The following is a 14857-nucleotide window of genomic DNA, read 5'->3' on the forward strand; positions in this document are numbered from 1 at the left end:
GGAGAGAGGGCTCTATATTGCAACTGGCTTGCACTCCTTTGGTATTCACTCATCTTTGTTCTGTGAGTGCACCAGGGGTGACCGTGCTGTGTTACAGCCTTTCTCAGGAAGTTTGTGTTTTCTTGTCTCTCTGGTGATCCCATGTTGCTGTCTCATGTTAGCTCACTCAGATCGTCATCAGGGCATTCAGGCCCATTCTTTACCCTAAGGACCGATGATGCTGCTCACTCCTCCCTGCCCAGCCCCCACTCTCCGGTGGTAGATGCAAGCAGCTGGGCTACTGTGATGCTGGCAGTTGTGGTTAGGTGTGTATTCTATGGGGTTCTTCTTTTTTTTTTTTCTCCCAGTTACGTTGCCCTCTGAGATTACAGAACTCCCCACAGACCCACCTGTGAGAGGCTTTCCTACTGTGTGGAAACTTCTCCTCCTTCACACTCTTTTCCCAAGACAGATCTCCATCCCTAAATCTTTTGTTTCTGTTACTGTCTTTTATATTTTGTCCTACCTCCTTTTGAAGAGAATGGGCTGCCTTTCTGGTGCCTGGTGTACTCGGCTAGCATTCAGAAGTTGTTTTGTGAAAGTTGCTCAACATTCAGATGATCTTTTGATGAATTTGTGAGAGAGAAAGAAGTTTCCCTGTCCTATTCCTCCACCATCTTGGGACCGCCTCCCCCTAAATATATTTTTTAGAAATCTATTTGTTGAGATATGAGGTTTTAAAATTCTACTAATTGAATAAGGGGCAGGGACTAGGGGAATGTAGAGAAGCTCCTGTACTTCATCGCTCCAGAAGTTACTGATTGTTTCAGGGATATGGCTGCCATCTAAGATGGACCCAACGTAGATGAATTGCTTAATTTGTACTGTGTCAGGTGTTTATATGTGTACTATAATTTGTTGGTATTTTTTCTTACATATGAAAGAATGTCTAGAAAGTATTTCCAGTTAAAGAATAGCAGAGTGTCATCCAGGCACCCAGGATAAAATATAGATTGCTAGTCTCATACGACCTCCAGTTGCTCCTCTTTGCTTGTTCATATCCTTGCCTTTGTCAGGGTTGATACGTGTGTCAAGTCCTAGATATCTGGAGAAGTGCATTGGGGGAGTAAACTGCCCTGTATTTCTGCATCTGAGCCCATCATTGCCTCTCTCTGGGTCTCAGGAGTAGGTCAAAACAGAAGACATTTATAGAGTGAGGCAGCAGGCTAAGGATGAGAGAGCAGCAGCTTCGGGTCAAGCTAATGGCCAAGAGAAACCAAGCAGAGGTAGGACCCTGAGACAGGCTTACCCCCAGTGCTCTGACTTCAGGTTAGAAACCAGGTGCTGTGGCTGCAGGGATCTTCGTGATAACAGACTTCCACATGTCTTCAGTTGCGTTGCTTCAGTGTGGGTGGTCACCCTGTATCTACTTCTGTGCACTGCCATCATCCCAGGAGCTCTGTTCACTCTCCTTTGTCTCTTCTAGTAACTTTTGTTTCCTTGCTTCTAGTATTGCTATTGAGTAGTCTAAAGCCATCTGATTCATAATCCTTTATATGTAACTATAGTAGGAAGTTCTTTTTTTTTTTACGTTTTCTTATGTCTGAATAGTTTCTGTTTCCACTAAGCTGTGTTTTAAAGCTGGGTTTTCATCTTCCATGTTAGAGGGATTTATCAGATATCTAGTAATTCTTGGTTTTCTATACATGATTAAGACAAGAGGGTAAAAAGCTGTTTGAAAGTATTGAGCACATTTGCGTCTTGTCCATTTTGAGCTGGGTGAGATGGTGTGGGTGGGCTAATTATTGGACCTCCTCTCCTGGATTCATAACTATGATTCATTTTATGTATATATTGTAAAGTGATCCCCACAGTAAGTCCACATACAACCACATGCAGTTATAAATTTTTTTGTATTTTGTGTTGAGAACCTCCAAGATTGACTCTCAACAAGTTTCAAATATACCATACAGTACTATTAATTATAACCACCATGCCGTGAATTATATCCCCATGACTTATATATATCAAATTTGTATCTGCTGACCCCCATCCTTTTTGCTCCCCCACCCCTCAACCCCCTGCTTCTTTCAAGCAACCATCAATCTGTTCTCTCTATCTGTTGAGTTCTCAGGGTTTTGTTTCTTAGATTCCATTTATAAAAAAATCATATAGTATTTGTATGTCTCTGTTTGACTCTTTTTGCTTAGCATAGTGCCCTCAAAGTCCATCCATTTTGCCACACTTGGCAGGGTTTCCTCTTTAATGTCTGCCAGTATTCCATTTAGTCTGTGTGAGTTTGTGTATGTACGCATAAAGTTTTCTTTATCCTTTCATTCATTTCTGGATGGATACTCATATCTTAGCTACTATAAATAATGCTTCACTGAACATGGGAGTGTAAAGATCTTTCCAAATTAGTGTTTTCGTTTCCTTTGGATAAATACCCAGAAGTGGAACCTTTGGACCATATAGTAGTTCTGTCTTTAATTCTTTGTAGAACCCTCCATACTGTTTTCCACAGTGGCTGTAGCATTTACATTCCCACCAGTGGTGCGCAGAGGTTCCCTTTTCTCTGCACTCTTGCCAACATGTGTTGTTTCTTGTCTTTTCTATGTAAGTTATTCTAACAGGTGTGAGAGGATATCTCATTGTGGCTTTGATTTGCATTTCTCTGTTGATTAGTCATGTTGAGCACTTTTTCACGTACCTGTTGGCCATCTGTATGTCTTCTTTGGGAAAATGTCTGTTCAGATCCTCTGCCTATTTTTTAATGGATTTTTTTTCTTTGCTGTTGAGGTTTATGAATGTTTTGTATACTTTGGATATTAACTCCATATCAGATACATAATTTGCAAATATTTTCTCCCATTTGACAAGTTGCCTTTTCATTTTGTTGATGGTTTCCTTCACTGTGCAGAAGCTTTTCGTTTGATAATCTCACTCGTTTATTTTTGCTTTTGTTGCCTTTGCTTTTTGTGTCAAGTAAAAAAAAAAAACAAAACCACTGTCAATAAGCTTGCCACCTGTTTTTTTCCTAGGAGTTTTATGGTTTTAGGTCTTATGTTCAACTCTTTAATCCATTTTGAGTTTATTTTTGTGTGTGATTTAAGTTATTAATTGGGTTTCATTCTTTTGCATGTGGTGATTTAGTTTTCCCATCACTGTTTATTGAAAAGACTGTCTTTTCCCTGTTGTATATTCTTGGCATCTTTGTTGTAAATTACTTGACCATGTATGCATATGATTATTTCTGGGACTCTAGTCTATTCCATTGATCTGTTTTTAGGCCAATACAATGTTGTTTGGTCGCTCAGTTGTGTCCAAGTCTTTGCGACCCCCTGTACTGCAGCACACTAGGCTTCCCTATCCTTCACCATCTCCCAGAGCTTGCTCAAACTCATGTCCATTGAGTCGGTGATGCCATCCAATCGTCTTGTCCTCTGTCATCCCCTTCTCCTCCTACCTTCAGTCTTTCCCAGCATCAGTGTCTTTTTCAGTGAGTCAGCTCTTCACATCAGATGGCCAAAGTATTGGAGCTACCAATACTTTGGTCCTTCCAATGAATATTCAGGATTGATTCCTTTAGGATTGATTGACTAATTGAATCTCCTTGCAGTCCAAGGGACTCTTAAGAGTCTTCTCCAACAGCACAGTTCAAAAGCATCAATTCTTTGGTGCTCAGCTTTCTTTATGGTCCAGCTCAAGTCTGTTACTGTTTCCATTCCTCATCTATTTGCCATGAAGTGATAAGACCAGATATCGTGTTCTTAGTTTTCTGAATTTTGAGTTTCAAGCCAGCTTTTTCATTCTCTTTCACTTTCATCAAGAAGCTCTTAAGTTCCTCTTTGCTTTCTGCCATAAGGGTAGTGTCTTCTGCATACGTGAGGTTATTGATGTTTCTCCCAGCAATCTCGATTCCAGCTTGTGCTTCATCCAGCCCTGCATTTCACAAGATGTACTATTTTGATAACTGTAGCTTTGTAATATAGTTTGAAATCAGGGCACATGATGCTCCAACTTTGTTGTTCTTTCTCTAGATAGCTTTATTTGAGGTCTTTTGTGTTTCCGTACAAATTTTAGGATTGTTTGTTCTATTTCTCTGGAAAATGCCATGGAAGTTTGATACGGATTGCATTGAATCTGTAGATTGCTTTGGGTAGCAAGGACATTTTAAAAACATTAATTCTTCTAATCCATGAGCACAGATGTTTATTTGTATCTTTTTCATCAGTCTTACAGCTTTCAGTTTACTAATTTATAAGTCTTCATTTCATCAGTCTTAGTGTTTATAAATGTTAGTTGAATTTATTGCCCAGTATTTTATTATTTTTGATGCAAGATGGGATTATTTCTTCTTAATTTCTCTTTTTAAAAATTTTAAATTGTCTTTGTCATTAAATGAATTTCTTGAAAGGGAACCCAACTAGGAATAAAACTACCATATGACCCAACAATCCCACTACTGTGTATATACCTTGACAAAACCATAATTGAAAAAGACACATGTACCCCCAGTGTTCATTGCAGCACTATTTACACATATATATATGTATATGTGTGTATATGCATATATATATGTATATACATATGTGTGTGTATAATGGAATATTACTTAACCATAAAAAGGAGCACATTTGATTCAGTGCTAAGGTGGATGAACCTAGAGCCTATTAGAGTAAGTAAGTAAGTCAGAGAAAAATACTATATATTAACACATATATACAGAACCTAAAAAGATGGTACTGATGAACCTATTTGCAGGGCAGCAATGGAGACACAGACAGAGAACAGACTTGTGAACACAGAGAAGGGGTGGGAAGGAGAAGGTGGGACGAATGCAGAGAGTAGCATGGAAACACACACACAGCCATAAATGAAATAGGTAGCCAGTGGGAATTGGCTGCATGACTTAGGAAACTCAAACTGCAGCTCTGTGTGTGACAACCTAGATGGGTGGGATGGGGTGGGAGCGAGATTTAAAGGCAGGGGACATATGTATACCTATGGCTGATACATGTTGATGTATGGCAGAAACCAATACAATATTGTAAAGCAATTATCCTCCAATTAAATATTTTAAAAAATTGAGGAGGGGGGAATAGCTTTCTTATAAACAGGATATAGTTGGGACTTGGTTTTTATTCTCTAAAATGTTTAGTCTACAATGTATTTACCAATACTGGATTTTACTTTTTGCCATTTGTCTTTTGGTTTGTCTCTCAGTTCTTTGTTCCTGAGTTCTTTTCTTGTCTTTTTTGGTATTAAAAATCTTTTGGAACTCCATTTTATTCATTGTCCTTTTTTTTTTTTCTGCACTGGCTCTTCATTGCTGTGTGAGCTTTCTCTAGTTGCAGTGAGTGGGGTCTGCTCTCTAGTTGTGATGTATGGGTGTCTCATTGCTGTGGCTTCTCTTGCTGAGGAGCGGGAGCTCTGGGCACACGGACTCCATAGTTGCAGCACATGGGCTTAGTTGCTCCACAGCATGTGGGATCTTCTGGACCACGGATTAAACCTGTGTCCCCTGCATTGGCAGGGGGACTCTCAACCACTGGACCACCAGGCAAGTCCAGCATCCATTCTTTTTAAAGCAGCAACTTCTCTGCTTTTTTTGGACAGGTGGAAGTGTTTTGCTCTACTGATTACAATATACTTAATTTTTCATAATCTTTCTAAAGTTACTGTTGTACCACTTTGTGTAAAATTTAGAAATCTTGGAACCATATAGATTCAATTGCTTCCCCTGCTCTTCAAACCAGGAGTCAGTAAACTATAGCCCACAGTCCAATTTGTTGTCTATTTTATAAATAAAACTTACGAAGTTGAAACCCAGCTATGTTCATTCATTGGCATATCTACAACTGCATAGTTGAGTAGTTGTAACAAAGATTTGCAACCACTAAAATGTTTAATGTCTGACCCATCTATCTGTTATAACTCCACAGTTTTGTGTAATACTTTAAGTTTTGCCTTAGACAGTCTTATTTAAGGAAATCAAAAGGGAAGCCTTTTATATTTATCCTAGTATATATCATCTTAAATGTTATTTCTTTCTGAAGAGCTAAGTTTTCATGTGGTATCATTTTCCTTCAGCCTGAAGAACTTTCTTTAGTTTGTAATACAAATATGATGGGGACAAATTCTAGTTTTCTTTTTTGAAAATGTCTGTTTTAGCTTATTCTTGAAGATTTTTGATAGGATATAGAATTGGGGGTTGAGTTTTTTTCTTCTTCTAGTACTTTAAAGACTTCGTTCTCTCCTGGCCTCTTTTATTTCTCATAAGAAGTTGATGGTAATTTGAATTGTTCTTTATGCAATGTGTCATTTTTCCCCTCCTCCCAAGCTCTCTTATGCCTGGCAACCACTAATATTTTTTTTAAGAGGACAGAAAAAAAGTCATTATTTTGCTGTGTGAGGTCTTAGTTGCAGCACACGGGGTCTTCACTGCATCACGCAAGATCCTTTGTTGCAGCACATGAACATCCTGATTGTGGCGCACAGTCCCCAGTATGTGGGCTCAGTAGCTGCAGTGTATGGGCTTAGTTGTTCTACAGCATGTGGAACCTCGTTCCCCAACCAGGGATCAAACCTGTGTCCCCTGCGTTGCAAGGTAGATTCTTAACTGCTGGACTACCAGCAAGTCCCAATTAGTAATCTTTTGTCCATTTCTAAAATTTAATGATTTTTAAAATCTTAAATAAATGAAATTACTAATAATGTGTGAACTTTGGCAATTGGCTTTTTTCACTCAGTAAAATTCTTTTGAGATTCATCCAAATCGTTGTATTAGTATACACTTTTATTCCATTTTATTACTGAGTAATACAGATATACTACAGTTAATCTTTAACCTGTTGAAAGACATCTGGGTTATTTCTGGCTTGGAGCTGCTAGGAATGTTTGTATAATTTGTATGTGAATATAAGATTACACTGCACTGGGATAAGTGCCCAAGTGTATGTTTCCAGAGTGGGCATATTTTACAATTCCTGCCGTCAATGGCTGAGTGATCCAGTTTCTTTGCATTCTCATCTACATTTAATTATCATTTTAGTTGGCATATAATCTCTTGTGGTTTTAGCTTGTTGCATTTCCTTAATGGCTAATCAAAGTGAACATCTCTTGGTGTGCTTTTTTACCATGTTTATAATCCTCTTGATTGGAGTGTCTCCTCATGTCTTTTGCCCATTTTGTAATTGAATTGGTTTTACCCGTGAGAGTTTTTTGTAGCAGATACTTGTCTTTTGTTGGATATGTGTTTGCACATATTTTCTCCCTGTCTTGGTTTATCTCTTTACTTTTATACTCCTTTTTTTTTTTTGGCTGTGCCACACAGCTTGCAGGATCTTAGTGCCCCCACCAGGGTTCAGGCCCCCAGCAGTGGAAGCACTGAGTCCCTAACCACTGAACCAACAGAGATTTCCTGCCTTTATCTCTTAACAGGATTTTTTTGCAAAACAGAAGTTTAAAAGATTTTACAGTTTTTATACTGTCTATGACCCATTTTCCATAAAACATGTGAAAGTCTCTAAGTTGTGTCCCACCAGGCTCCTCTGGCCATGGGATTCTCCAGGTAGGAATACTGCAGTGGGTAGCCATTCCCTTCTCCAGAGGATCTTCCTGATCCAGGGACTGAACCCAGTTCTCCCACACTACAGGCAGATTCTTCACCATCTGAGCCACCAGGGAAACCTGGTTGTGAGGTTTAAGACAAAATTGTCAGGGGGTTGGCTGGGGGGTTTCCTGCCTCAGAAGAACCATTTGTTAAAGAGCAAATGGTTAATCCTCCGTTCAGTTGCATTTGTACCTTTGTCGAAATTCAGATGTGGGTCGTGTCAGTCTGTTTCTGGATTCTCTGTTCTATTCCATCAATCTATGTGTCTTTCCCTCTGCAAGACTTTTTTTTTTTGCAAGACTCAGTCCTAATACTCGGTAATGATTCCTTTCTCTTTATTCCTCTTTTTCAAAATTGCTGTTGCTATTCTAGCATTTGTACTTTTTTTTTTTTTTGGCTTGTGTCTTTATATGTAAATTTTTAAATAAGTTTGTTTGTCTGTAGAAACACCTTGCTATGATTTTAATAGGAATTACATTAAACCTACAGGTCAGTTTAAGTGTTTGACATCTCTAGTATATTAAGTCTTTCAGTCCTTAAAGACAGTAGGCAGTTTGCTTGGCTGATGTTACACAGTAAGTTGCAGCTCAGATCTCAATTGGGTTCTTGGGGCCTTACCTTGAGTCTCTGACAGACATGATTTAGGGGTCAAGTAAGAATTTGGTCAATGTTTATAATACAGAGTTGGAGCTCCCCTCAGATTTTCTGGAATTTCCCACCTCATTTTCTAGTGCTATGGTGCCATTCTGTCCTGTGGCTCTTCAAAATTTTCTGTTTTAGCCAGTCAACATGACACAGACGGGCGTCTCTCCTGACTAAAAGCTGTAAAAAATGAAAAGGAGGATTCACCCTATCATTCCTTTCTTTCCAGAGGTCAGCCCCCCTTTGGTATTTGCTGATTGTTTCTTCTACAGTGTCTTAGAGTAGTTGCTTCTAGTATGTTCTGGTTGGAAGTTATACTTGTTAAACTTTGGAGGAATTGGATTGAAAGGCATTTACCCAGTGTGGTGGTGATTCCTTGTGTTCTCCAGTCTACCATGTTGCCAGGAATAAATTGTACTTATAATAGCTGTTTTCTTTTATGTTGGAATATGGTTGTGAGGAAGAAAAATGCAAAGGATTTTGGAGTCAAGTGGAGAGGTACATGAATTTTGGCTTTGCCACCTGCTAGTTATATAACACTGTCATTTAAGCTTTTTTATCTGTAAAATGGAGAATAACCTATCTCACATGTTTATTGTAAAAATTTTTTAAGGTTTTCAGAAACTTGCAGTAAGCATCTCACTTAAATGATAGATGTTAATTGTATTTTGTGTTTTCTCTATTCTGTTTTTAATCTATATTTAATCCATTAAGATCTGAGCTAGCCCCCCTCTGCCTGAGCTATAAACTCATTTTTCTAATAAAAGGTGAAATTTTGTTACGTGGGATCTGTTCATTAAGGGTGACAAGTGCTAAGTAGCTATCTTGGAAGACTGATGTTTTTTTATTATAAAGCAGAGTAGAGGAATCTATTACCTTATTAACAGTTTGAAATCTGGGGGAAAAAAATTAACAATGTTGGGTTTTTCCCCTGTTTTATAGGAATCCCCTCCTCAAGTAGAAAATTACTGTCTACCAGAGGCTGCTTCATTTCTTCAGAATAAAAAGGAACCTGGGCCTGGATTCTCACAAAAGAGGAAAGCTCCTACAGAAAAAAATAAAATCAAACGACCCAGAGTACAGTAATTATATTTACTCAGTTATCAAAACATTAAATGTTTTTTAAATTAATAACTTGAATATGACTGTGATGGATTTGTAATTTAAAGACAAGAACCTGGAGAATTCAGCTTCAGTGTAATGATGAAGCTTGAAGTTAGTTTTCAACACCTGAAATTTTAATCACTGAAATATTAACTGATCCTAATAGAAAGTTACCTGAAATAACAAAATGCAGCTCCTCAGCTAGCTTGTCATTAAACCATATTGATGTGTGTAAGGTGGGTTTTTATTTATTTGCTTGTAAATATCCAAGTCTGTAGTTCAGTGGAAGTTTTAGCAAGATGTTAGATTTTGCCTTTAAATGTCTGCTTTAATTCATAACAAGAAAGTTATCAATTGGGATTCATTCATATTTTCCCTGATTTTTAGCTTCTCACCATTTTACCTCTTCTTAACAGGAGCCTGAGCACAAGGTTTAATGAGGAACTGAGGCTTTAAACTTAAGTGTGTGTGTATATATGTATATGCATGTTTGTACAAATCTCCATGATGTTTGCCAGGTTTGGGGGCCAAAACTTGGAAAATAAAGACAATAAAGAATAAAAGTAGTGACTCAAAGTAGTTGTTCAAATAGATAATTAAAAAAAAAACAACATTCTGGTAACCATTCTCTTGTTGAAACAAAAGATTTGTAAAACAGCTTAAAAATAAATCTAGTTATGTTTCTGATGTTGTTTATGTAGAATTATTAGGGCTTCCCTGGTGGCCCAGTTGGTAAAGAATCTGCCTGCAATGCAGGAGACCTGGGTTAGATCCCCAGATTGGGAAGATCCCATGGAGAAGGGAACGGCTACCCCCTCCAGTATGCTGGCCTGGAGAATTCCGTGGACTGTATAGTCAATGGGGTCGCAAAAGAGTTGGACATAACTGAGCGACTTTCACATACACATGTAGAATATGGCTCTGGTGGGTTAAAAAAAGGAAGAACTACAGAACTGCATTAGCCCTCTATTAATCTAAACCTAAAGACCAGATACTACATGCATGGCCACAGTTCTCTAAATATAAGGCTGCTTCACTTTGTTTAAGGGACTGTAATTTTGATGTAAATTGTTCAGTTCCTAGTAATAATCTTTGAAAGGCAAACTCAGATGCTGATAAATTAAAATCCTTAACCTGAACACCAAACCCCTGAAGTTTTCATCAGATTTTTCTCTAAATGAAGTAGGGGTTATCACTGCCCTTCAGTCTTTTTAACTTTGAGCTAATTCACACCTTGCTGCTGCTGCTAAGTCACTTCAGTCGTGTCCGACTCTGTGCGACCCCATAGACGGCAGCCCACCAGGCTCCCCTGTCCCTGGGATTCTCCAGGCAAGAAGACTGGAGTAAGTTGCTATTTCCTTCTCCAGTGCATGAAAGTGAAAAGTGAAAGTGAAGTTGCTCAGTCATGTTCAACTCCTAGCGACCCCATGGACTGCAGTGTACCTTAGGACAACAGATTCTTACACCAGCAAACAGGTAACATTGTCATATAAACTGTACTCCTGCCCTCCTCCAAACAAAAAACCCACAGACCTGGGTTTTATTAGACCATTTTGTGTTAGCTGGTCCTTTCATTGGCAGTTTCAGGTATGTTTCTCTCTGAATTTCACTACTTAAAAGTTCTTTGCAATAGTCACTCTTTTGTTGATGAGCACACTGTTGCCAGAACAAATATTATTCTCCTATTTCTCTATCTCAGAAAAAATGAACTAATGTAGCATTGTCTTTTCTGCCATGATTATGAACTGTTTTCTCTGTTCAGGCCTTAATGTACAATTTTAAGGCTCCAGACCTCAGCTTCTGTTGACTCTCCAGAATCTGGCTACACCCTACATAACACATTTTCAGTCAGGGTTTGACTCTTACATTGTGAATATCCTTACGCCAGCGAAGTCTTCTTACATGCAGATAATTCTAAGCATAGGTAGATATCTCATTTAAAAAGGAAGAAAAAAAAAAACTTTCCTTCACTATTCTTACTTTCTCCTTAGAATTACTATAGTGTTTTAATCTATGACATTTAAATTAGCATTTCTTATATTCCCCTGTGACTTTTCGTGTGCATTACTCTGGCCTCATCACGATTCATTGATTCAACAAATACGACTGCTCAGCATGTAAGGTAGTTTGTAGGCTTCAGGAACAAACCGCTTGCAGGGTCCCTCGGAGTTAGTGGTAGGGCCCTCAGTGCAGACACTACACTCAGTATTTATATTTCAGGCTGAATTTTATCTTCCTCAGCCCACTAAAGAAAATTTCACAGATTGACACTTAACACCATATGTGATTGTACTTGGAGTTTGGAATAATTAAGGTTCAATGAAGTCATATGAGCGGGCTTTAAGGAGAGACCAGGAGTTCATGGGCACAGAGGAAAGGCCACATGGGGACACAGGCAGCTGTCTGCAAGTCGGGAGAAGATGCCTTACCAGAAGCAACCCCTGGCAGCACCTTGACCTTAAACTCCTAGCCTCCAGAATTGTGAGAAGTTTGTTGTTTAAGCTCTAGTCCATACCTGTTTATTTTGAGACAGGGAGGGAAGGGACAGGACAAAACCTCTGGACAGTGAAGGAGGAGCACAGCTATTAGCATGCTGAACAGCCTGGAACTGGCTGAAACCAAGATGACTTTAAGAATAATCTGGTCATTGACATTTAGCTTATACTTTCATTGTAATAAAATCACTCACATGGGAAAAGTGGGCAGTGGCCCAGTTTCTGGAAAAGTCCCATCCTTCCCTGAAACAGCGAGAGTATTCCTCCCAGCCATTAGCCTATGAAATTACTCAGCCCATAAAAAGCAGCAACCCCATGGCATGAGTCCAATCTCACTTTCTGAAGAGGTTCTGCCAGTGGAGTGTGCATCCCTCAAACTCACTCTCACTTTTTTTAGGGGGTGCTCATTTGTGAAGTCTTTGCTGCATGAAGCAAAAGATCCCGTCTTAGCACTCCATCCCAGGACCTGATGCTTCCCTCTCCTGCAGCAGCTTAACAGATGAACCTTTAACTTGGAGGTATTTTGGTACGTGCTGTTTTATAGCGGAGGTTGGCAAGCTTTCTCTGTAGAAGGTAGAAGATGAACTTTTAAGCAATGTGGGCTGGTCTTTCTGGCATTTTTCCTCCAACCCTCTAAAATATAAAAACTATCCTGAGCTCAAGGCCATGTGGAAATAGGCAGTTGGCCATAGTGTGACCACCCCGCCCCCCCACTCTAGCCTCAAAAATACTTTTCAATCTGTATTTATTGACCTGTTTTATTGGCGTGTCCCTAGCACCTCAAACAGTGGATGGAATAAGCAGATACAAAATAAATATTTTTAAAGCAATTCATGTTTCTTGGGGAAAAAAGAAATCTATCAACAAGCAAGGCACACAGGTCTTTGTTTTTCTCCCACTTATAAGAAGTAGTATCCTTTTGGCACTTCATGCTTGTTTAGCATTTGGGATTCTGTAATTGAAAGTATTGAGTGTTTTAAATTTGTGAGGTATTTATGGGAAGAAAAGCCAGGATACAGATATTTATGTTTTTCAAGGCATAAAAGAAAAGTAATAGACTATTTTGCTTTTAATACAATAGCAATATATTTTTTTTTATCATTAACCAGTCTTTTACTATTAAACTTAAATGGCCAATTGAGACAAACAGTTCTGAGACCGTTCTTCCACCACTGATTAAGACTGGGGTGGCAGGTATTGGGGATAATATTCATTTAGCCTTCTGAGCTTTCTGGGCAGACTTGGTGACCTTGCCAGCTCCAGCTGCCTTCTTGTCCACTGCTTTGATGACACCCACAGCGACTGTCTGTCTCATGTCACGCACAGCAAAACGGCCCAGGGGAGGATAATCAGAAAAGCTCTCAACACACATAGACTTGCCAGGAACCATATCAACGATGGCAGCGTCACCAGATTTCAAGAATTTAGGGCCATCTTCCAGCTTTTTCCCAGAACGACGATCAATCTTCTCCTTCAGCTCAGCAAACTTGCAAGCAATGTGAGCTGTGTGACAATCCAGCACAGGTGCATATCCAGCACTGATTTGGCCTGGATGGTTCAAAATAATCACCTGAGCTGTGAAGCCAGCAGCTTCCATGGGTGGATCATTTTTGCTGTCACCAGCCACATTGCCACGACGGACATCTTTGACAGACACATTCTTGACATTGAAGCCCACATTGTCCCCAGGAAGGGCTTCACTCAATGCTTCATGGTGCATTTCTACAGACTTCACCTCAGTTGTTACATTGACTGGAGCAAAGGTGACCACCATGCCAGGTTTGAGAACACCAGTCTCCACACGACCCACAGGGACAGTACCAATACCACCAATTTTATAGACATCCTGGAGAGGCAAACGCAAGGGTTTGTCAGTTGGGTGAGTTGGTGGCAGGATGCAATCCAGAGCTTCAAGCAGGGTGGTTCCACTGGCATTGCCGTCCTTTCGGGTGACTTTCCATCCCTTGAACCATGGCATATTAGCACTTGGCTCCAGCATGTTATCACCATTCCAGCCAGAAATTGGCACAAATGCTACTGTGTCAGGGTTGTAGCCAATTTTCCTAATGTAGGTGCTGACTTCCTTAACAATTTCCTCATATCTCTTCTGGCTATAGGGTGGCTCAGTAGAATCCATTTTGTTAATGCCAACAATTAGTTGTTTCACACCCAGGGTGTAAGCCAGAAGGGCATGCTCACGGGTCTGCCCGTTCTTGGAGATACCGGCTTCAAATTCACCAACACCAGCAGCAACAATCAGGACAGCACAGTCAGCCTGGGATGTGCCTGTAATCATGTTTTTGATGAAGTCTCTGTGTCCTGAGGCATCAATGATGGTAACATAGTACTTGCTGGTCTCAAATTTCCACAGGGAGATATCAATGGTAATACCACGCTCACGTTCAGCTTTCAGTTTGTCCAAGACCCAGGCACATTTGAAGGAGCCCTTTCCCATCTCGGCAGCCTCCTTCTTGAACTTTTCAATTGTTCTCTTGTCGATCCCGCCACATTTGTAGATCAGATGGCCAGTCGTGGTAGACTTCCCTGAATCTACGTGCCCAATGACAATGATGTTGATGTGGGTCTTCTCCTTTCCCATTTTGGCTTAGGTTTAATGGTGGTTTTCATGACACCTGTGTCCTGGCGGCAAACCCGTTGCGAAAAAAAAGCTAGCAATATTTTTAAAGCAGTAGAAACTGATAAAGGAAAGAGAATCAGGCAGTTATCCTACCAGTATGACTGCATTTCAAGATAACCTGACAATTGAGAAAAGGCCCTATAGAATAATTCCAGGCAGAAAGTGCACAAGAAATGATAGAAGTCAAGCCATTTTATAGCTTCTAATGAAATCATAGATCTAAGCAAAGAGGGACTTTTACAATGATGGGTCAACCTGATAATACCTGAACTCACTGCTCACAAAAAGAGCCAGACATGCCTCCTGATGTGATGTAGCAGGAAGCAGAGAACATCTCTAATCTTGCCCTCAGCCCCATGACTTGGATTTGATCAAGCTTCCAGA

General features: G+C 39.7%; 2 protein-coding genes across 8 annotated transcripts in view; one reads left to right on the forward strand and one right to left on the reverse strand.

Annotated features, from left to right (window-relative positions):
• The window catches only part of TOPBP1 (DNA topoisomerase II binding protein 1), a 73337-nt gene extending 63310 nt beyond the window's left edge, over positions 1-10027 (forward strand). For all 7 annotated transcript variants that reach the window (XM_004003332.5, XM_042236965.1, XM_012103245.4 and 4 more), the window contains one exon: positions 9179-10027. In XM_004003332.5, coding sequence (XP_004003381.2) covers positions 9179-9322 — 144 coding nt within the window. In that variant the 3' untranslated portion in view covers positions 9323-10027. The remainder of the gene's footprint in view (positions 1-9178) is intronic.
• Positions 5623-14505, reverse strand: LOC101117638 (elongation factor 1-alpha 1-like). The gene has a single exon (XM_042236975.2). It carries the CDS (start codon positions 14432-14434, stop codon positions 13046-13048), a length of 1389 nt encoding a protein of 462 aa, XP_042092909.1. The 5' UTR covers positions 14435-14505; the 3' UTR covers positions 5623-13045.
• Positions 14506-14857: the final 352 nt, after the last annotated feature.

This window comes from Ovis aries, chromosome 1 (genome assembly GCF_016772045.2).
Source record: "Ovis aries strain OAR_USU_Benz2616 breed Rambouillet chromosome 1, ARS-UI_Ramb_v3.0, whole genome shotgun sequence".
Lineage (NCBI taxonomy): Eukaryota > Metazoa > Chordata > Mammalia > Artiodactyla > Bovidae > Ovis > Ovis aries.